The sequence below is a fragment of the Psittacula echo genome (genome assembly GCF_963264785.1).
Source record: "Psittacula echo genome assembly, chromosome: 9".
Taxonomy (NCBI): Eukaryota; Metazoa; Chordata; class Aves; order Psittaciformes; family Psittacidae; genus Psittacula; species Psittacula echo.
In genome coordinates, this window is record NC_137745.1 from 7,935,579 (window position 1) to 7,959,074 (window position 23,496).

At 44.4% G+C, this 23,496-nt stretch overlaps 1 protein-coding gene across 1 annotated transcript in view; it reads right to left on the bottom strand.

Annotated features, from left to right (window-relative positions):
• Window positions 1–374: 374 nt before the first annotated feature.
• Window positions 375–23,496, bottom strand: part of SLC25A26 (solute carrier family 25 member 26) — a gene marked incomplete at both ends in the record, with an annotated part of 82,966 nt that continues 59,844 nt past the window's right edge. The window contains 4 exons of the mRNA XM_080625499.1: window positions 375–471; window positions 4,460–4,533; window positions 5,695–5,759; window positions 13,617–13,686. Coding sequence (XP_080481625.1) covers window positions 375–471; window positions 4,460–4,533; window positions 5,695–5,759; window positions 13,617–13,686 — 306 coding nt within the window. The remainder of the gene's footprint in view (window positions 472–4,459; window positions 4,534–5,694; window positions 5,760–13,616; window positions 13,687–23,496) is intronic.

Here is a 23,496-nt window from a genome sequence, read left to right on the forward strand (position 1 = left end):
CCATCAGCCCCTTCCCCACCACCAAACCCCTCCTCGCGTTATGAGGCAGGTGCCACTGAATGATGAAAACTCACTTTATTTCAGCCTCCACGCTCACAAACCCCCTTCCCTGCAGGAGTTCTCACAATGCTGCTCTCAGCCGCTGTAATTGGCTGTTTATACCCCCCCCCAGACACCACTATTTTGGCAGGACTCTCGCAGTGACCTCACTCGCTTTCCATGCAGGAAAATTCCTCATTTGGGAAGTTGGATTATTGGAGGATTTACTCTTCTGTAGCAGTGAAAGCGGCACAACAGCTGCTGCAGCACGGGTAAGGGGCTGCATCCATGGGTGAACTCCTCCTCAGCATCCTCTCCAGCAGGATGTGGCTGTGTCAGAGCAGCAGCTGCCGAGTCTTCTCATATGTCCCCAGGAAGATGAAGCCTCCCAGGCTGATCGCTGCCATCCGTGGGACAACACCTGCAAACAAGCTGAAGGCAAAGGAAAGGCTGTTTGAGCGGATGAGGGGAGAGAGGATGCTGCCAGGATGCTGCAGGGGCTTCGGGAGACAAAGCCAACACAAACTCTCTCTTGCTGTTGTCTTCAGTCCCACCCCACGCTCACTGGAGGAACCTGTCTGGACTTCCCTAACAAAGCACTGTGGTTTTTAACCTCACTCCTCAGGTGCTGGAGGCTGTGGGCCATGCATGGAAAGAGCAGCTCAGATGCATCCTCACGCAGGGCTGCAGGCATCCCACCTTCCACTGCCCTCATCCAGCCTTGTCAGAGGGATCCCCTCTCCCTGCCAGGAGCTCCCCATGGCACACGCAGCCCTGCTCACCGCAGCAGCTCATTCCCATCACACACAACAGGGACCAGCAGGAATGGCTGCAAGCGTTCAGCCATCACAAGTTTTAGGTACCTGATTCCTAATAGCTCTTGGAAGTTAACAGGAAGCTCTGGCAAAGCCAATTGGCTCAACACATCTAAGCTCATAGCTGGTTTAACAACTTCAGGATAGGCCAGTGTATCCTCCCAGAAGATTACAGGCTTCCCTTGTTGCAAGCAAGGATTAAACATTAGGCTTGAATCCATCTGGCATCCCCTTGCTGATCTATCACTTGTGCAGCAGAAGCCCTTCACAGCCCAATGTGGCTGAGGTCCCAGGATGCTGTCCTCAGCATGGTCCCTGCTGGGAGCATGTCCACCATGGTACAAGGTGCAATTCCCAGTGAGATGGAGATGGAGGTACTCCCAGGGAGCAATTTGCTTCCCCATGCCAGGCTAGTCCTGCTGCACTGGGGAATCCAAATCCACTGGCTGGGTTTTGCTATAATGAGCTTTGCTCAGCAGCCTGGAGCACAGAGGCACATGGAAACATTTTATGGCTTTACTAGACAGCAATTGGGTCTATTACCATAATGACAGCTTTAAAACAGGGTAATTTGTACAAGGCATGTATGGACAGAGCGCTGATAGGGTAAATCCTACGGTGCAGCATTGCTCTCAGAACGCTCACCATCCTTCTGCTGAATCCAGCAGCCCTCATTACAGGAGGGGCAGACATTCATCTACAGAACAGCCCACTCGAGACACAGCTATTACACAAACAGGGGCAGATAACTGAGTTACCCAGAAGCTGCATCCCTGGCAAACTCTATTACTAACCATCACTTCCAAGAATCCTGGCCCTGCTCCCCCCCCAGTTTCCCTTTCCCACCTCCACCTGTGGCCTCTTCAATCAATGCTTCCTCTTCTGCAGGCGGGTAGCACTGAATAGCTCCAGGGCTGTCCTGAATCCAGAGATAGCTGCAGGCCTGATCCAAACTGGTCCCCACCTGCCCTCATCAGCAGGTGAGGTAAGTCGAGATCATTTCTGCTGGCCCCATCAGCCACGGCTCTGGTGGACACAGATCTGTCTATTGGTATCTGCTGTTTGCACAGATTGACCCTAGCACCCTGCCACTCTTCTCTTCCTGCCTGGATTTTCCCTTCCTCTTCAACCATGTGCACGCCTTCCAGGGTTCCCAGCCCAACAGTCCCAGAGGCTAAAGGCAATGGGTTTGGGTGACAACTCAGCAACCAAAAGCAAATTCTTTCTCAATAGAAACAAACCAGGATTTCTGAAGTTACCCCTTGGGACAGACACTGCAGGGCCTGGACACAGCACGTCCCACGCTGGAAAAGGCACTGTGTGCTCAGCCACAAAACCTCTGTGTTACACTCCGAACCAATGGCCATGCTGAGAAACACCAAGTACAGCTCTGCACTGAGCTTGCTCCCTCTGTGTTTCATAGAGCAGCAAGCCCCAGGCACAGGAGCTGCTCTCACCACTCACATTGGGTCTGGAAAGCGGTGTGGTTCACACCAGCCATTGCATGTCTGCTCCAACTGGGAAGCTCATCCGAGGAACGGGACGCCTTGTGTAAATCACCAACTACACACAAGCTGGGATGTGCCACTGCACCAGATTTCTCACTCAAATAACCCTTGTCTTTCTCATTGAGCTTCATCAACAGGTTTCAAACACCACCATGTCCTCCTTGCATGACGAGCAATGGGACAAGATGTAAACCTGCTCTCATGTGAACAGCTCATCCACACTGTTGGCAAGAGTGAAGAGGCACATGGATTCGCTCACCTCACCCCTATCCTACCTCCCGCCACAGGTCTGGCTCTCCCTGCACAGAAAGGGATGTGCAATTTCTTGGCATGAAGCAGAGGGATTTACTAGGTGCAAGACCAGGAAGCTGAGGCCTGTGCTCTGGTTTTAATAAGGTGGCAATAAGCAACACATCTTTCTGCCCTCAGAATTCCTCCTCTTCAAGTACGAGATTTATTAAGAGCAGCCATAAATCATTTCGTGCAACGGGCCAAAAAAGCCCGACATTTTTATTGGTTTTGATTAATAGATTCATAATTGGCAGCAGGCATGGCAGCCTCTGCATTTATTTTTCCCAAGACTTTCTTCCTTTTCCTTGCAGCTGACACAGCTTGGCCTCCTCTCCATGTTACTTCTTCTCCAGACTAGCTTATTGTTTTGATTTCAATTGAATTGTGTTCCCTTTGGTCCTACTCCATGGGTACCATCTTTAGGAAGAGCTTAATTTTGGGTTGTTTAGAAAAGGGGACTGCTGAAACACCCTGAAAAGAACACAAACACACATATTCATTTTTCCCCTGGGGAAAAGGGGAAGGTTTCTCCAGTCAAATCCATGCCTCCTCACACCCTTCTGCCATTAGCAGAAGATGTGGCCTCACTTCTTCCTATGTTCAAAACATGCCCTAGAGTCCATCAGGCCATGTCGGACCCAAAACTCATCCACTGCCACCTCAGCTCGTCACCTCAAAGGGCAAACCTGAGCGCTGCTGGGCGCACAGCTGGGCACCTTCCTGCAATCCGTGTTCAGGAACTTCCTGCAATTTGTTTTATTTCCCACACGTGTAGAAAGAGAATTGGACTTTTATGAGGTGGCCGAGTGGAGATCACATGTGAAGAGAAACCTGTCCCCTGCCAGGCTGCGATGTGCACACTGCTGCGAGCGACAGCTTACATGTGTTAAAGCAGCAACTGAAAGCATCAGCCACATCAAGTGGATTAACAACCCATGAGAAATTACAGCAAAAAGCCCCAAGGAAAGCTTCCAATAACCTCAGTTTCAAAGGGACATGGGGGATGTCCCTACCCACGGCAGGGGGTTGGAACTGGATGATCTTTAAAGTCCCTTCCATCCCAAACCATTCTATGTTTTTATGGCACCACATTGGCATTGCCTGCTCCCACCACGCTTTCAGTAAGAAGAGCAAATACAAAGGAACAGAGGAGACCTTGCTGGCGTTTGCAATCAGTAGGAAATTGCCAGGAGGAGGAAAAGACTGTCCACAAGGAACATGTGGCTCCGGCACTGGCCTTCCCTGGCATCTCAGGAGGGGTAATTCACACACTTCAAGATGAAACTGTGGTACTCACACACCTGAAGTTTAACTGGGTACAAACTACAACTGCACACATTCATGGAGAAAAGTCCATCACAGGTTGTTAAACACAAAGCCACACTTGCTTTCAAAGCCTGGAGCTAAGCTTGGAGATGGTACCATGGATATATGCCCTGTTTCCGGGCTATTCCATGGACATTGCTCCCAGCCAGTGCTAAGGCGAGGACACGAGACCTCCCTGGAGGGACTTGTTCTTAGTTACCCCACAGCGGCTCCCTGTCCATGCAATTGAAAGTCTATTCTGTATTAGAGAGACAGTCTTGTTCGGAAACACCCTGAATGACCAAGCAGCCTTTTTTCCAACTGGATTTGCCTATCCCACATTGCCCTTTTAGTCCTCATCGCGCTTGTAGTAAGCATAGGTAAAGCCCTTCCCAAATCTTCATTTGCGAAGCCAAGCCATCAATCAATCATTTAAATATAAGCAGACCATCCCACCTGCTGACACACAGATACATCACCTGAGATGCAGCATGTCCTTACCCTGACAGACCCTGTGTCCTCCAGATGCTACCAAGTGCAGCCAGAACATTCCCACTAGCATTGCTGGAACCAGCCTGCACCACAGAAAGAGAGAGATTGGAAACTGTTGGCAGAGAGGTTTAGTTATTTACTGAGCTCCCTGTCCATGGTTAGTGCCACATTACAGGAACTAGAGACATCCTAATGACCAGACACAGTCTCCAGGAACGAGGTAAAGGGCAGAAAGGGAAACTGAGGCATGGAAGAACCAAATGATCATGCCAAGGTCACAGAGCTGATTAGATCAGAACCAGCTATTCAGTCCCTTCTGCACTACACTCAACAATATGTCCAGCAACTGACACTGGAGTAAGACATTAACAAAAACACACTCAAAGCATCAACAAGTAACTTTGCTGGTCACTGCAAGAGGACAGCATCCTTGAGATTTACTTAAAAGAAAAAACCCAACACAACAACATGAGTAGTGTATTGCACGTGAAAATAGCCTTGAGTGCATAACAGAGGACAAACAGCAGTATTACAGACAATTAAATTACATATGTGATCTAGTTAGCGTGAGATGACTAATACAAAGATGCTGTTCGGGGCTCAGAACACCCTAAAGCATCATCATTCTCTTACTAACACTGACCTGGTTGCTCACGATAGCAGCAGACACAAATGAAACCCAGTGCTTACAGTTTCATCACCCATACTGTCCAAAATCAAAGAAGCTGCAGCAGGTACAACACTCAGCAATGAGATACACCCCACTGCAATGTGACTCTTATTAAACCTACTGATCATATAAGCAATCCTCCTTCTGCCCTGGTTGGCAGATGGAAGCCATCATGATCTCTATGGCTTCAAATTTTAGGACAGAAAATCCAGTGCCAAGCCCTCCTTGCACTCTAAAGCCCAACAACTATCAAACCAACAGAGGAATAAATCCCTGATGGGCAGTTCAGCTTTGGGTGTCTGACTCTGCAAGGATTTTCTCCTAAAGACAATGCATGAGGCTCTGAAGTGCACAAGCACAAGCCCTTCTCAGACAGGGAAAACACCAGAAGAGCAATTTGAGGAAAGAAGCAACAATTTCATCAGTTCTGTATGCAGTACCTGTTCACATCTAATCCTGCCTTTGAGGACAAGAACAGAAATCAGTTAAGAGATGCTGGATTTCATTCTGTAATGACCACAGAGAAACTATCCAAGCCATTCACCTGCATGTCCGCTGGCTCCTCCATTCTTACCTTTGCCAACATAATTCTGGTCTTCGCTACATCAAGAGGTGTGGTGACTGCAGCTGCAAATCCACCTGAGCAAACGAAAACACCAAACACAAGTGAGACATTGTTGGGTGAATAGGAATATGCCACACTGCCTATAATTCCCATGGCTGCGGTCAACACTGCTGCTCCGTTATTAATGCCTGCAGAATGTTTCCTCACGTCACAGTCCAGGTATGTTTGTCGAAGGTCTGTACACAGAGTGTTTTATTCTTGTGTGTTGACTTAAGGAAACAGCTCTATACTGGTTAACTGTAAATCCAAACATCCCCATTGAGATTACTGTCCTTTTGTTTTGGACTCTGTACAAATATGAATTTATGAAGGTCCTAAGGATAACGGATTCCACTTCCAACATCTACAGACAAGTTTGAAAGGAAGAACCTGCTTACTCATTTGCAGAGATAGGATAATAAGGTCGTCACACTGTTCTGCCTTGAGAATTAAAATCTGACCATTCAAACGCCAGACAGATAGAAAGAGGAAAGATGCTCTGCATCTGAAAAACACATGCTTCAGACAAAGCTATCCACAACATACAGATGGACTGGATCTCGACTTCACCTGTTAGACCTGGGACTCTGTTTCAAGGATAAAAGATAAGCCAATGTTTTTGATGGAGCTCATCTCCAACAAATGAAGCCAGCGCCATTTTGGATAACAACAATGTGAAGATGCTCAAGGGTCTTTGGAAATGGGCAGAAGTCTGTTGCCACAAGTGCTGTTTTCCTCTCACAGGCATTTTTATCCTCTAATTACTCCCAGACTTCACCCTTGGAGCTCATTACTCTCCCTTGGAGCAGCCAGCTCAGCTGTGGCTTTCTTCCTGAAAGCCAGAAATCTTCAGCTTATCCATCTGCATGGCTCTATCCTAAAATTAACTCTAATCTCTCTCTCTCCCTCCTCTGTTCACAGTATTTCAAGTAATTCATGATAAGGAAGAGCCAAAGTGAAGGAAGCATTTAAAATGCAGGAGCAGCCCAGCAGTAAGTGAAGAAAGAAAGGGAGGAAGAGATGAGAAACTTGTTCTGAAATCTCTTTTTCTTCTTCCTCCTGTTTATTTCTCTGGAGCTTGCATAAATCCTCTATCTGCTTCAGCAGGGAACAAAGTGACTCCAAAGACTGAAGCCTACACAGTACCCAGGGAACAAGCTAAAAATAATCTATTTTCTGTTCCAAGTTTTACGGAATGTAGAAAAATTGATCTCTTTTTTCTTGGAATGGGAGAAAGGAAAAGCATTTCTTTTAAAATCTGTAAAGTAATGAAAAAAGTCCATCTTCCCTTCTGGCTTCTGTTCTTCTTACCTGCATCTCCCTCTCTCAACACCCTTTGCTTTAACAAACTAAACCCTGCCTTATGTCAGACAGGAGGCTGGGCCAGCTGGCACCCTGCGTTCACTTCTTACAGTTCATTAAGGAACGTCCCACGACAGTTGAGGAGATGCAGTAAGGCACATGTGCAGTCCCCTGGATCTCAAACAGGGACAGCAGGCAAGCAGAGCTAGCCAACAGCCCCAAAAGCCTGCTTTAGGAGCAGCTCCTGCTCACATCAGGTCAGCCCATCCGGTCCACTTTGCTGGAAGCTTTCAAGCAGTGACACCTCACTAAAAAGCAGGAAAAATGGGTTGTATTCAAGAAGCCAAAGCAGAAACTATGAGCAAGTTAAACTAAATTCCAGCCTGTTCTTGGACCTTATTTAAGGTCAAAAATCTTTTTACTCTGAGCCAGTTTTTGAGTAAGTGACCCAAAGGCTTTGAGAGAATGGGCTGGATAGAAACTGTGGTACTCATGTATTTTTAGAACAGTAAAAATAATCTCCATGGAAAAGAGTGGCTTTATAAGCCTGGATGCAGAAGCCCTTCCTTTGCCCACAGACCCAGATAAAATTAAACAGTGAACCACATGGTTGTCAGGTCTGTATCAAGCAAATCAATGCATCACTCAGCTATAGAGGCGACAATCACACTTCAGTCAGACTAACATTTCCCATATCAGATCCCAGTAATCTTTTCCATGCATTCATTCCTAACAGTTCCTTATTGGCACAAGCTTCAATCTTGGCTGATGGAGTGATTAGAACAAACACAATTTATCCTGATATGATATTCTTATCTGAGAGGTTTAATCAAGACTGATCAGTTTGCATTTTTCCTCAGCTAACATCTGGATCTGTCAGACTCCTGCTACTAACATTTCATTTTCCATCACTGGGAAGTATTTGGTACAAAATTGCCAATTGATTTAGAATGACAACAGCAACAATAAAGTACTTCATAAGCACAACCAGCAGCAGGATAGTGGCTAAATTACAAGTAAGTTTGCATACGTTTGACAAAACCACAAGATTAAAACTGGCTTTTGGTGGGAACGGCATTTTACTGAAGGCAGTGAGTCTGACAAAATGAATTAGCTCCAGCCTTAACCCTAAAATTCCAATGTAATTTTAAAGTGACCTCTTCAATGTTAGTACACAGGTATCCAAGAACAGGCTCTAGTGCTAGTGAAGTACTGCTCAGTCCCATCTACTCTACAGTAAAAGAACTTAAACCATGACTCTTGCAATCATCAGGTTAATACGATGGATACAAACTAGTCCAGTCAGAGCCTATTCATTCAAAATAGGAGGGGTGTACACTGCACTAATGAACAGTCAGGACCAACAGATCTTTAAATTACACCTTTAGTCTTATTCCTGCTGCCACTGAATTCTCCAAGAGCTGCCATGTAAGGCTGGAATCTGCTCAATTAATCAGCCACCGGGAAAAGCCAATATCAAAGTGTCAGGTATCAGACAAGAAAGGCCCAGACACATCCAGCCTTACACCCCTCATCATTCCAGCTTCTCTACAGAGCTGAAAGAGGAAACAGCACCTATGCAGGCAGTCTGCATCCAGACACAGTCACGAGCTCACTCCTGGAGAAGGCTCCTTTCTCCCTTGCCCTAGCAGGGTCCGGTGATGACTTGGGCTCAGCAAGTAGGCATAAAGATGGATTTACACAGGGGAGAAAGCCCTTGCCTTGTTAACACATCCAGCAGAGTGACAAACTGCTTTATTGGGAAAATAAAACTTCACATAGTAGTGGAAAATTCATCACCTGTCTCCCAAGAAGTACAATGGACACTGTGTGTATTCACATATCAGCTGAGCAGCTAAACTTCACCAAGCTCAGGGTGTTAAACAGAAAATCTCTCTGCTACTCACACCTCCCCAGTGAGCAGCTCTTGACAGATGTGCTAGTGACAAGACATCTGCAGAGAATGATTTACCTGTATTCCCAATATGAAGTCTCAATACTCCCCTAGGTTCAAGCTGTCATATGCAAATAAAACTTGAGACACATCAGAACAGAGTGAAATACTTCACCTGAGAACAATACATAACCCTAGGTCCTTGCAATAAGGTGGCTGCCTGCAGGATCTGCTGCTGCTACAGGAGAATGTTTCACAGGTTCCTTGACACACTGCTCAAGTAAGACCCTATGAAGGGAAGAAGTTCTTCAGCTACTATAAAATCATCTTGTACCATTACAGCTTTCCCTCAGCCCTTCTAAAGGGTCCAGGGAACCCTTCTGGCCATCACAGAGGCTCCTCCTGATTCTGTGTTTCTGTTTTCTGGCCAGACCCCTGGCACTCCCTTCTGCAACACCAGCCGAGCTCGGCAAGCCAAGCTTGTTTCAAGACATAGACACTTGCGCATGATGAATGTCCTTGATGAATTAGCTCACCTTAGGAAAAGAAAAAAATCCAGGTTAAGCTGTATTATTGCCTGTCTTCATTGCTATTTTCTGAACCAACCTCTGAAGATTATCCAGCACTGATTCAGGATTGAATCCCAAATCCAGGTTGAAAAACTGAGTCACACACTCAGTTCCAACACTAAATCTCTTACACTGACTGATTTCCAAGTCCACAAATGGTATTTTTCAGAACTCTTCAATCAATCTGTTCATATTTAAACCTTTATTTTATCGATAGTATGTTATTTTTTGTTAAGAGGAAGTTTATTCTGGCCCTTTCTCACTGCGGGAACAACACCTGCCAACAGAAGAGCAAAGTGACCTAAGAACCTCCTTGAATTTCAACAGAAATGCTAAGAGGGAAAGCACTGCCCTTCCAGTGATTTAACCAATTCAGGGTTAGAGACATGGTCCAAGCAGACACTATGGGGAAATCTTGAGAACCAGTCAAACATTCATGCAGAGCTATAGAGCTAAAGAGGCTTTTAGACACTGTGTGTAATCTTGTCAGAGCCGATTAGGTCAGAACAAAAGTGATGGGAAGTCTTCCCTCTTAATGTGTAAAAAGCTCTCGTTACTGCTCTATTATTCACTAGACTTGCTCCTCCATTCTTGGTGACTTTGTCACCACAGATCATTAATTATTAATGTTAAGCCACACTATTTTTTACAGTAGGGAGAAAGAAGGTGTCTTTAACAGAGGCAATTTTGAATGTCATTACATGGACACTCAGGTTCTTTGACAAGTTGGAGATCGCCTCATTGGGATGAGGTAGTGGTTTCCTTTCCAAACAGCAAATACCCAACAGCAGAATTCCATTGCCACCAGCCCACCTCCATGAGGACACCTAAAACCTATCCAGAAAGCTGTTCTGGGATGGCCTGTGCTGTATTATGCGGGGCTGGGGTGCAGTAGTCCAGCCCAGCAGCATAAGCTCAGAGAAGACTAGAGCATGGAATGCAACCACAATCATGCCTGGCCTGCCCACGGTATGGGGAATACTTCCTTCCTTTGATTGCAGCCTGCTAAAGCCCAAATGTGGGCTGATGTCCAAACATGAGGCAAGGTTTGGTTCAAATGCAACCTCAGGCTTAAAGTCTACCCTCGGGTTCCTCTCCACCGACTGCTCGGGCATCACCTTCTCTCACTCCCCAACTGGTGAAAACATCTCCTCTAGTTAAGACACCAGAGATGAACACAGAGCTGGACACAGCCTCCAGGGATTAAATTATTAACAGATGAGACAGAGACGATTCAAAATTTATGCTCTTTATGCTCATGCCTATTAGGTTTCTATAAAAAACCCATGGATCACACACAGATATTACACATGTGTGCTCAACAAGGAAGAGTCGGGCCTCTCACAGCACTTTGGCTCAAACCACTGCCATTTCACAGGCACTGGGGATGGAATCCAATATATTGTTGTTCTTTGTTCTGTCTTCGCCAAATAATCAATGATGATTTAGCTAGGAACCAACCAACGCACACAGACACACACATATGTGTGTGCCATAAAGGGAAGCCAAACAGTACTTTTCTTTCAGGTTATTTCAGCTCATTACTCTGCCCCTCAAGACCTCTAACATATTTTTAGAAAGCACTGAATTCAAGCAAAGAACACAGGAGAAAAGCAATTCTGTGTGATTTCACCATCCCACTACTACCATGGTGGTATTTGACAGCAATCTCTTCATTTAAAGATTGGGGTTTGGATAATCTTCTCCTTCTAAGGTTTAGAACATGATGATTTTCAATCATTCAGATGCACACATCAATCTTATTTTATTCACAGGGCACTGGTGAGGTTCTGAGGTGGACAGAAAGGGATAAACAGTTTGGTCTAGTTTTTCTTGCCTCATTTGAAGCTCTGTGTAGGTAGTTGATTTTTAACCACGGAATCCATTCTTCACAAAGCAGGAAATTATTTTTCCACTGCCTCCACTCAGCAAGAAGGCTAAATATTTGCAGTGAAATTGAATGGATGTGGTACCAGAGTACATCAATACAGGGCCTGTCTGTTACATGCCTGCAGAGGGAGGCAATAGAGATGGAAGGGGAAGGTTCTGATCCATGAAGAGTTGAACCTCATGAGTTTTGAAGCAGATCCTCAAAGAACACATGAGAAAAGAAGCTTAAAATACTGTGAAGAGAGAAGAATGGGGAAAAGGACAGAGAAGGAAGACCAAGCTGCAGGAAGTGAAGCTGGAAGGACAACCCAGAGAATATTTATCATCAATTACAACATGACCTACAATATAGCACTCCAGCTCTACAAAGATTTGTGCCTGGGGAGTAGAGCCTATAAAGACACCTAGGCTAAACTGTCTCATCTACCACCACCATGGACCTGGAAGTCTCTGTGCTGCTCCAGGAGGACCCAGTGTCTCCTCCAGCACAAAGTGTCAGGTCTCCCCAGCATCTGCCAAAGGACAGCGAAGTGTTTATGCACATCCATGCCTCTGGAAGCTCCTTCTCGTAATATTTCTGCTGGAAAGTGAGCAGACACTACTGAACATCCACCAAATAGCAGCAAGTCCAAGCATAACTGGTCAGAATCAGACATACAGAAAAGGAAGTGGGGGCACTAGGCTAGATTTCCCATTGAGGCACCAAATTGGACTTCAGGAAATTACTCTGCAAGGCCTTGGGTAAATCAGATAACCTTTCAAGCTCTCTAAACACGCCTGAACACAGTTTTTGTATCAATCTTACTGTAAAGAAATCAACAGAGCTAAATTAACGATCCCCATCACACCTGCAGACACACAGATTGCTTTCTAAAGCATTTTTAGTCTGATAGCTTGTTTAGCTTTAAACCAAAAATCAGCGACCTGCTTCAATCACTCTGAGTCCATCTGCACTGATTTGAAGTCAGTGTAAAACCCAACAGTAAACCAGATTTTAAGCAGAATAAAACTCCTTTCCCATCACATAAACATAAAAAATACAGCTGGACAAGACCACAGGAGATTACCTAAAACACCCCCGTTGTCCCATAATGGAATCAATTCTACTTCAACCATTCCAACACAGCTCATGTGCAGGATCTATTAAACCATATGCAGCGACAGCCATGCTCTCTTCTCTCAGTCATGCAGTTACAGCACCCATCAAAAGGAAGTCTCTGCTGGCATCCTGCTGCTATTAATACTGCAATTCCCCTAACAGAGTTTGTTTAAAAAACCCTTACATACGATGTAATGGCTCTAATTTTACAAGTTATCAACGAACAAGCTTTGCTTTTGATAGTCTCTATTTCCAGAAATGCTATAATTCCTCTTTAAACAGGATTTATTTTTTTTCCACAGACTCTGTTACTGGCTTGGAATCTCAAAATGTATTTTAGCTCCTTGGGGAAAAGCTCGGGCTATCCATCTCTTTACTAATCTGTTTTTTCTATTAGACAGTTGCATCTCTCCTCCCTCAAACTTGTCAGCTCTACTGATGAGTCATTAATTGCTTTCTTTTTGAAACAACTACAGTAGGCTAAAATCAAGCAAGAAGCCTACTGAAGAATTCAATTAACTTCTGGCTTGTTTGGTAATAAATAGTGCAGTATTGTGTTCTGCCACTCTTTATTCTTGTCCTAGTGTCTGGAGATAGCCCAGATGTTTCGTCCTGCGTTGTCGGGTTTCCCCCCCCCTTTCTGCTGTGGAAGGCTTTAGCCTGCGGGCAGTGCAGCACTAGCCTCTGCTCTCCTGGCTCTAGTTAATCTACATGGCTGTCAGAGCTGTCACATGAATGGTGAATCATGGCCTCTCGCTGCAATCACTTCAACCCCTGGGGAAGTGCTCGGTGCAAACAGCTGCACAAACCCCCACCCAAGCAAAAGTTTCTCCTGGATGGGGATTTTACAAATCAACTTTGAAATGATGACAAAGCCTGAGTGACAGGCCCCTGGTTCTTAAAGAACTGAAATTTGTCAAAAACAAATTGCCTGTCTTTCAAACAGACACCCTGTTTGAGCCTCCCCCCCCTTCTCTTTCCTTTGCTGACTTTTCTATTTCCAAACAACAACTGGATCCGTTTTCTTCTAAACAAACTTGAATTACAAAGGAATGTTGTTCTGCTGTACTTAATAGATTTGCACATTTTTCCCCTTTCTTCTTTAGTCTTTCCCAGTGTAACATATAATCCTTTGCACCTGCAAAAGCTCCACAGACTGCTGACTGCCAAGAATCCACCACGTGACCCTGCTTCCATGACCAGAGATCCTGTGTTTAAAGAGAAAGGAAAATAAAAAGTTATTAAACGTTTGAATCTATCTGATCCCCATGTGAGTTAACTCCGAGGATGGGAACTTAAGTGAAAGGCTATTTTTGTGGCATTTTTCAGTGATGTAATAAGTGATTTTTCCCAAGAAACTTGTGTACTTGAACGAGCAGATGGAGTGAGAAAGATGTCTGGAACCGAGGAAGGCTTGAAGCAAATTGCTTTCAGGGATTTCATATGTATGTATTTAAGCCTGTGGCCATGCAGCTTTGCAAATATGTTGTGAATTTATTGTCTTTTTGGCAGATAAAACAGTGCAAAGCAAAACACTGGGGGGGAGGGGATAGCATGCAAGAACCAGTATCAGTTCAGCCCAGATGTACCAAACACTCCCATTTAAAATGAACAGTACTCAGCACAAGGAGACATGTCCTGTTTGCCCCTACGTTTCTTAAACCAAGACTTCCCCTCGCACTCCCAAAAAGCCCCCATCATTAAGAAATTACTCTTATCACTCCCATTACATCCCCAAGCAGGTGTGTCTCTGTTTTTCACTAGGCGTCACTAGGGACCACACACCCTTCTCCTCCCCGCTGCTCCCACACACCATGCTCCAATCCATTAACTCACAGCATCATTTAAACATGCACATTTAAAACCACCACCAAGAGCAGTGCCTTCTAAAAATCACCTATGGAGAATCACAGCAGTTTGATGTGTCCGATCAGTATCAGCAACAAAGGCTGATGTGTGCCGGGATGGTTTCTATTATGCCACTTCCTTCTCTCCTCCTCCGCTCCACTTCACCCACCTCCCTCCCATCTCCTGACATGCTTAACACTGGAAGTTCTCTAGAGGAGAGATTTCTGGTTTATGATGTGAGGACCAGTGCTGAGCAAAAAGCAGTGGGATTCATGGCCCTTCTCAGGCCTACCACAGAGAAATCAGTAATCTCATTTTATAGCTGTGGCACTATCTCATTCTTTTTAAAGCCGTATTACTTCTATGCTATAAAACTTCCTTACAAGCAGCCCTGTAGCTGTGCTAGGCTGAGATGTTGCTCTCAGGCTCCTGGGTCTGCAATACAGGCACTTTCCGCTGGGGTATGAGAACTCATTGCCTTCATTTGCTGACTCTTCATTTAACGTGCTGACCCTGTGACTCGCCTCTTCCAACTTGGCTGGTGGTTGTATTTCAGTTGAATGTTTTAAAAATCAAACTGTTCAAGCAACAATGGCCAGCCACAATGTTGTTTGGTATCCTGCCACAGCTAAATAGCTGCAGCTCTGCTGTATGAAAGCACTAAAGGGATTTCAGTCTCTTTAATGCTAGCCATGCTTCGCTGGGTGTTTGTAGTGTGGGTTTCTATTCCACTGTCACCCACAGCAGAAACTGATTTTCATCCTGTAAGTAAATAAATAGGGATTCATAATTATTCAAACTCATAAGATGCTTTTCTGGAATAACTTACACTCTTTGGACACACAGCCTTCTTGTAGCTCAGTCTTGCTGGATGGACATATCTTCCCAAGACAAAAGGTGCTTCCTTCAGAAGCACTTAGGTATTGTCAAAGCATAAATCCCACCCTCAAATCCACTTTCAAAACACTTCAAGTGCTTAAAAAGCCTCAATTTGAAGGTCATGGTTTAGAATTTAACTCCTGGAGCCACTTGATACAAACAGAATTAGTGTATTTTTGCATTAAGTGTTCTCCAAGCATGTCTACACCTACAACTAAACATGAGAACTCAGAACCGCTACTTCTGTGGTGCAAAAAATCACTATGAAAGATCTGCTGGAGGACTGGGAGGAAAACCAGCACATTAATACAGACAGTCATGACGGGGTTTTATGTTAATGGCATTGTCCAAAGAAGTTGGAAAAGGTCAGTCTTAATTCTTGGCATGTAGCTCTGAAATCTAGTTTCTGATAAAGGCTGGCTTCCCAGTACAGTTCTGCATAGAGAGCCTTTGCCAAGCCAGGCAAACGGTGATGAATTCCCGTTATTGCCTGCAAATTGACAACAGGTATTTGCAGCAGTCATGCAATATGGAAAATTGTGTAGAAGGGTGGAGCCAGGAACAGTTCAATTAAATTAGGGAAAAGGAGAATTGAGGCTGGAGAACAGGAAGAAAATTCCCCAACAGTGAGGTCTACTGAAGAGCAGGGCCAGCCTCCCCAGGGAAGAGAGGAAAGCCCTCTCCTTTGAGTCATTTAAAAATAGACTGGAGAAGGCATTCGAGACTGTACTGTGGGGAATAATCCTGTGTTGGCAAGGGCAGGATGAGATGACTTCATGCATTTCTTTCCATCTCCAGTTTCGGTGATTCACCCAAGCTCCAAACCTGAACATGCAGAAGAGCAAGAGAGAAGCGGGGCATGAGGACATCATCCAAAAGGAAGCTGAGAGGAACAAGTGTCATGAGGCCAAGAGGACCAGCAGGACTCTAGTCCAAATTCTTTTCTAACCACACTCATGCTATGGGCCAAGCTGATGAGCTGAAGGCCACACATGTTTTCTCTCAGAGCCCACAGACCCACTTATCGACAGGGCTTTGTGGTAAGTCAGGCTTGTAAGCTCTTCACAAATGCTTGTCTTTGTGCTGCATCAAACATGGTTTTAATACTCCTAACACAGAGCAAAGCACAGAAGCTATTAGAGGCTTGACCACTGTAAAACTAGAGTCTGTTCCTGGAAAGAAATACAGGATTCACAATCAATCTTCCACAGAACACTGACTTTGGACACAACTGCTGGTTACTTGCAGTGATACTGCAATAGATAATGCTCTACCATCCTAGATGCTGCACAGGTTGAGAAGAGCCTTCCACTCCAGGTGACAGCTCCCTGCTCAGGGCCTCCACACAGGGCAGAAGCACCCACTCACTATAGCCTGCAGAAACCCTACAACTACACTGCTTTCTCTATATATGCTTTTGCAGTATGAAACTGGGAATAATAAACTGGGAATTATAAGCAACACAACCACAACAATTGGATCAGCCTGGCTTCCTCATCACCAAATGGCTCCTACCTGCTTACGTTATGCTCCTCCTGCAGAAGGCTGCAGAAGATAATGAGACTTTTCCAAGGCAATACCAATTCCCACTAGTATTCACAGCCTAGGAAAGCAAAATGACAAGGAGCACACTACATGAAAGCGGGCCGCGATGCCAAGCCTGTGTCATGTGTATTCTATTAAGCTGAAGGCTGAATAGAAGACTTTGTTTTCCACTTCAAAGGACCCCATCCCAATCTCTCACTCTTCCCTTATGAATAACAAATTGGAAATAAATCTTCTGGCTGAAGTGCATGGAAACTCGTACAGTTGGGGCCCTCTGCAGCTTCCCAGCTCAATCACATGCTAATTTTTATTGTAAACACTTTTATGTGATATATATATGTAAATCTCGCTGTGCATCGCTGCACCATGTAAAGCAATCCAGAGGGTGCGTCCTCAAGGGATGGGACACAGCAGGAAGCCTGAACGCAGATTTCCAATTATTCACAGGGATAATATTCACAGAGCAGGGTCAAGTTTTATATGTGGGCAGAGCCTTACTTTTCTTCCTGATGATCCCATTTCATGCTGCTCCATAGGCCTGTGTCCTCTGCTTCTCACTACAAATGTTATTTAGCTCTTTTGATACTGAGAATACAAGGAAGCTCATTTTGCTGGGCAGAAAGTGCATTGGAAAAGTCACTCTTAGGATATACCAAAGGCTTTTCAATCTAGTTGGATCTTGGTCTGTATTCAGGATATATTCAGATATATTTTTATATATATTTTCATTTTATTTTCAGATATATTTTTATATACATAATATATATTATATATAATATATATACACATACATATACACATATATATTATATATATTATATATTGGGAATGCACAACACTTGCCTCTCTGTCAAACCTGATGTCTGGATCAACATCTCAAACACTATAGGAAGCATTGCAGAGAATGAGATATCTCTGCCTTGGCCTTGCTCTTCTGCAGGCACTAAGAGGCAAGCAGACCTCATGGCATACACTAAACTGGAGGCCTGCAGCTGAGTAAATATTACAATTCACTCCAACGATAAGCATCGGCAGTATTTCCACATAACCCTCTGTTCGAGGCAGTGTTCAACTTTGTGATAACAGAGGGGAGGAAAAATCTCTCCAAATTAATCACACAGATTTGTGTGCATGTGCAGTCCTGCAGACCGAAGAAAGAAAAGCAATTTTCACATTTGCCTTTGCTACTAGGTATTTTGCTTCCAATGTGGCATTCTGCATGGCTGAGCCTTACAGACGCATGGCACGTTAGCTACAGGAGAAGCAAAAACTTTGTGAGCTGATTGCAGTTTCTATACGTAAAATCAAACATAGAGCATAGAGCCAAATGTCCTCCCCAGTGAATTTCTATGTACATATGTGCAGCATATGTGCTAGTACATGTGTATATTATATTGCAGGAAACATGCAAGCCCAAACATGGGAAAAATTCAATGATCTAAGTTCACTGTTGACAAAAGCATTGAGGCCCCAATTGCACTAATGGAGTTGTGCTCACTTAAGCCAGTCCTGAATTTGGCCTTAGAATTAAACCCACCCAAATCCTAGGTAAATTGAAAGAGAACAAAAGTTGGCCTACATGCAACAGCATATTTTTCATGTTAAAAGCATTTCATTCCCTTTTTCTCTCCATATAATACTGCATTGATGCCTGTGCCCCATTTGGATGTAAATCAAAATGGATGTGCTAAAAGCCTGGTTAAATAAAATGTCTTCGAAACAGTGTTCCCATGGTAAAGGCAGAACATAATATGCCGGCAACACTCAGTTTCCATGGCATGAAGGGCCATATATGTGCCTGGGGAGGCAAATGTACTTCTGAAAAATCACTTTGAAGTTAGAATGGCTTTCCTTGAGCATCTGCACTGCCACTACCTGCTAATAAATCTGTGCTTCATGCAGGCTTGCATGAATAAATTACAAGGAAGGATCACGAGCTTTTTAAGGTTCTTCAGCAAGAAGCAAGTGTCTGAATCAAACAGTATGCCCTTCACACTGATTACTTCTATATTGTACCAAACATCCCCAGATGTCATTGGCAACCTCAGCAGCTTCTAGAGAACCGCTTGTGGTCTAGGCATGACCAAGACCATCACAATCTGGCTCTGTATCTCCAAGGCTGAGTGAGTCTGGTTTACTTCTGCTGTTTTAAATGCTGCATTGATGAGCCAAGCCCATCTGACTTTCTCAAACGTGCCTGCAGTGCTGTAAGTAAGGACTGCATTTGTTTCTTGCTCTTTGGTGCAGATGGCGTACAGCATTCCTTCGACTGCGCTTCAAGGCTGTGTGAATGACACTTATTGTGGCACTAATAAAGCGAGGGCTGTTTGCTGAACAGCTGTTGGGGACATTGTTCTTTTGTGAGGAAAATGCAGCCGTTATGCTAATGGCATGCACAGGCCACGGTGGCCACAAGTTACACCACGCCTGGAAATGTGTTTTCCTGACAGAGCACCTAAGCGAATGGCAGACACGTTAGCGTTATTTAACCATTAGGGCTTAATCCCTAAATCAGCCCGTTCGTTACTCAAAGAGGGAGTGAGGTATGGTAGAACACTTACTACACTGCCTGCAACGAAATGGGTTTAAAGCTGCGACTGGGTTTCATTTACTCTTGACTTACACGTAGCTGAGTGCAGCAGAAGGAAATACTAGACTGCTTCTCCAGGAAAAAAGGAAAGCTGTCACCTACCTATAGAGGAGGGAAAGAGCCATTTTAGGCCCAGTTTGGCTACATTCCTCTATTTTCTACTTCTCCTGTTAAACAGCAACAGATTTGATTGTAAATTTTAGGAGGGAAATAGCATGTGGTTTATTGTTTCAATGGTGGAGTTATAAACACGTATTACTGCCGAGAGCCCCAGCTGCCTGGGCAGAAGCATTCTGTAAACTTTTCATTCTTATTAACTTTAAAACTCAGGTGCAATGGGCTCCAACCAAGATTAGAGCCTCCACTCTCCACAGATACCACCAAGCAGTCTTTGCACAGCCTGCTTCAAAATACATCTCAAAGGTATGTCTGCACTGACAACTACAAACAAGGCTAAGTCCACTTTGAACCACATCTATTCACACCCTCTACTGCCTATACCAGCCCCTCAAAATTGAGCTCTCTGGGGAGAGGAACCAAGACAACCAAGCAAATGAGTACACATGCCAATGTCTTCATGCAGATCAGTCCGACAGCCGATTCCCTAAGCTCTGTTCCTCTCAACGCAAGTGCCTTGTTCCTGGGGTGACAACTGAACCTGGATGGAAAACAAGGGACCCAAGGAAATGTAAGACCAATCCCAAGCCTGCTTTCCATTGTGTGGGCAGAAACCAGTTTAGGAACACAGGGAACTTCTGTCCTGACCAACCAACCTTCTGATACTGCTCAGCCTCACACAGGAACAGCTGGACTCTCCCCATTGTCTTAACTACAATGCCCAGTTTATTTCACAGGGTGGAAACATGCCTGTATGTACTCTCCTGAAGCCATCGAAGCATGTCTCTGCTTGTTCAGCATCTTACAGCAATACCACATGCCACCCTAGTCATTACAAAATGCCATTGTGTATAAGCTCACTGTCTCTGGCTGTTGCCCCTCAAGGTCCAACCAAGTATTTCCTTGTAAAATATCTGTTAATTTGTGAGATGCACAGATTTGAGAAAATTATCTAATTGCTAGAGCCAGTGACAGAAAAACACATGGGCTCACTATAGCTGCAGAAAGTCTTTGAGCTTTAGGTTTTGCTCAGCCAAAACAAAGAAGGAAATCCTGGCCCCACGTAGTACCCGAAGAGTCAGACCATCACCCTGAGCATGGCTAGTCCAAGGATTTTATCTTTCCTTGCAGGCCCTGGGCCAGCAGAGTAGCACAGTCTGTGCCAGCCCTCCCAGGACTCACTGGCACACAGAGTCTGCAGGGAGAAGTCAGCCTGACCCTGATGTTACACAGTCTTAGCACCACCCAAGTGCCTCATCTCAGAATCAGACATGTCTAATGAAAAATAAAATGTTCCCAGGATAGTAGGTTTGCTTTCCTTTGAAAAACAACCAACCAACCAAAACCCTCTTGTTTTTCAAGTGTACTCATTTGAGACCTATATCCTCCTATGCCACCTGCTCCTTCCCTCCTCACTGGCTACCAAAGCCTTTTCTCCAGACATACAATACATTTGGTCTATAAAGAGACCATTCTCCATGTACAGCTGCATTTGTGTAACTCTCAGAGGCTCTGAAGCGCAGCCAACACGCAGAAATATAAAACCCAAGAGGACTGAGTCTTGTTTCACCTGGGACGGGGTTTACCTTACACACAGCCCTGTTCTCCGAGAGAGCTGACCATTCCCACTCAGCCATAAGATGCAGGCGTTTTTGACAAGATGTTTCTGGACTTAAACCAAACCAGAGGCTCTTGATTTTGAGGGAAGAGGGGGTTAAGCACTATTTTGTTGAAAAAGAACCCCTGATGCCCTGTATTTCTGTGGTATTTCCACAGCAGAAATTAAAGTTGTCTTTTTCTCAGGTCTAAAAGAGAAAAAACATGTATTAAAGCACAACATGAAACAGATGATAAATCACTTATGGTTGGTAGGTATTATGATATGATGATCACAAGTGCTGAATAAAATGCCTGAACAGAAAAGAAGATAATAGAGAAGGGATGAGATCCACAGTGCTACAGTCACCATAGTGGAGCGGGGCAGCAGGGTGAAAGCAGGAGAGCGGTGCTAGGCTCTCTGTAACCCACAACAATTTCATGTCAAATACACAGCCTGTAATATGAAATTCCCACAATGAAGAACACACATACAGCATTTCCAAAGCAAATTACAGAGGCACCCTGGAAATTCCAGGGCAGAATACAAGGGGACTGTGTCTTACAACATCATTGCAAAACTTGAACTAATATGGAAGGCAGTGTGCTTTGCAGGCATTTGGGAAGCACACCACATCTGTGTTCTGCTGCCTTTCTTCATGGCCAGCTGGCTTTGAGATGGAATCAGAAGCATTAGCCCTAAAAGAACCTAAATCTGATCAAACAGCCCCTGTAGTCATTAGCCATGGTGCTCCTCCAAGGGCTGGTGTAGCGAAGAGTGAATGGGGTTTGAAATGCCCCTTCTTTTCCCGAACTCTAAGATGAATTCAAACTTGGTTTCGTTGTAAGGCTTGGGCTAAAAAGACAGAGAACAGCAACACTAACTCAGCCTAGCACAGAATTACAATGTCTGTCCTGAAATTCAATACAACATTGCAGTTTCCTTCTCCCCTTTGGTTTGTATCAATAATCTAAAACAAAGTATAGAAAAATTAAGAATTAGCAAGAGAAAGGACATGAAGCATGCATTAGAGCAGTGGGTGCTACCTACGCCATCATTTCTTCACTGTTGTTTCTTAATTCATTGTGAACTAAGAAAGAAGCCTATTAACTGCTAAATTGTGTGTTCACCTGAGTAAATGGCAGGACGGCTTATATTTGAAGCAGTATCTGTTTCTTGCTAATCATTGCAATACCCTCTTTGCCAGCATCCTTAGCATACGTAACCGTATAGGTCAATCATTCATACAATGCTCTCTTCTTCTAACCTAGTTTAGTGCACGATATGTAAGTTTACTCTCACACGGGACAGCTGGTCTACATTCAGAGACAGAAGAAAACCGTGCACATAAACTTTGTGGCTAAAATCTGCTGGAAGCATAATGAATAACCAGAGCAGCTTGGAACAAAGCAGACAGAAAAAACGGGATAGAGAAACATCTGATTTGATATCTACATCAAGCCTTTATTAAGCTTCTTTAAGCTTAACAACCTTCTGCTGGCTGCAGCCAGCATGTATGGAAAGAAAAAGGAAACCTTCTTCCATGTGCTAACTGTCCTTTACAATGGAAAAATATTTTTCCTGATTTTTACGGCGATTAGCTTGTTCAGGGAATTATAAGACTGAGTCTATCTTCCATCAGCTTATGTAACTTAGTACTAATGGTTTTAAAAATGACAGAGCCACGGCACTTGTTCTGTTCTGCTCTGCGAGATGACCCACACACATCATACACAACTGCTCTAGCATTTCCTTTCTCAAGTAATCCCATTAACACAGTGTAGAATCCTCAGACATCATCTCAATAACTTTTCCATGTTCAGGCTTTGTATCGTTTTTCTCTTGTCCTTGGGACTCCTACCTCCTCTTAACTGTCATCTCTTCATGCTCCCTTCCTGCACCCATGAGTAGCCCTAGCCTGCATATTACTCCTATCGATGCTACTTGGCCACATCCAGCCTGCTGGATCATAGTGGGTTTTGCCCTTTGTTGTACTGTCAGGGCAATTTTTAAGAGCTCTGTTCAGATAAACAAGACATATCCTACTTTCATTGCCTGGCTTTGATGTGACAAACCTTGAGCTCTCTCCATGTGTTGAGCCAAGGTGACTGGAGCACATAAGACTGATCTTTGTAGTTATCTGCTCTTGGTTCCACAGTCAGAATATATTGCAATGGGTTTGTGGAACAAACTGACCTGGTTTTGTTTCTCTTCAGGTCTGCACTGAGCATTTTAGATTAAACATGATGTCTCATCCTGAGTGACTCACTCCTGTAGCCAGCTAAATTCAAACTGTCTTCTTTAAAGCCTGCAATCTAAACAATACATTTTATTGTCACAGCTACGTGGACATTAGTTAAACCAACTTTACAATCTGCAAACAACCACACAATGTTGCTGGTTTATGTGGCTTTGGCAAGAACACGGCACTTTTTCTCTTTA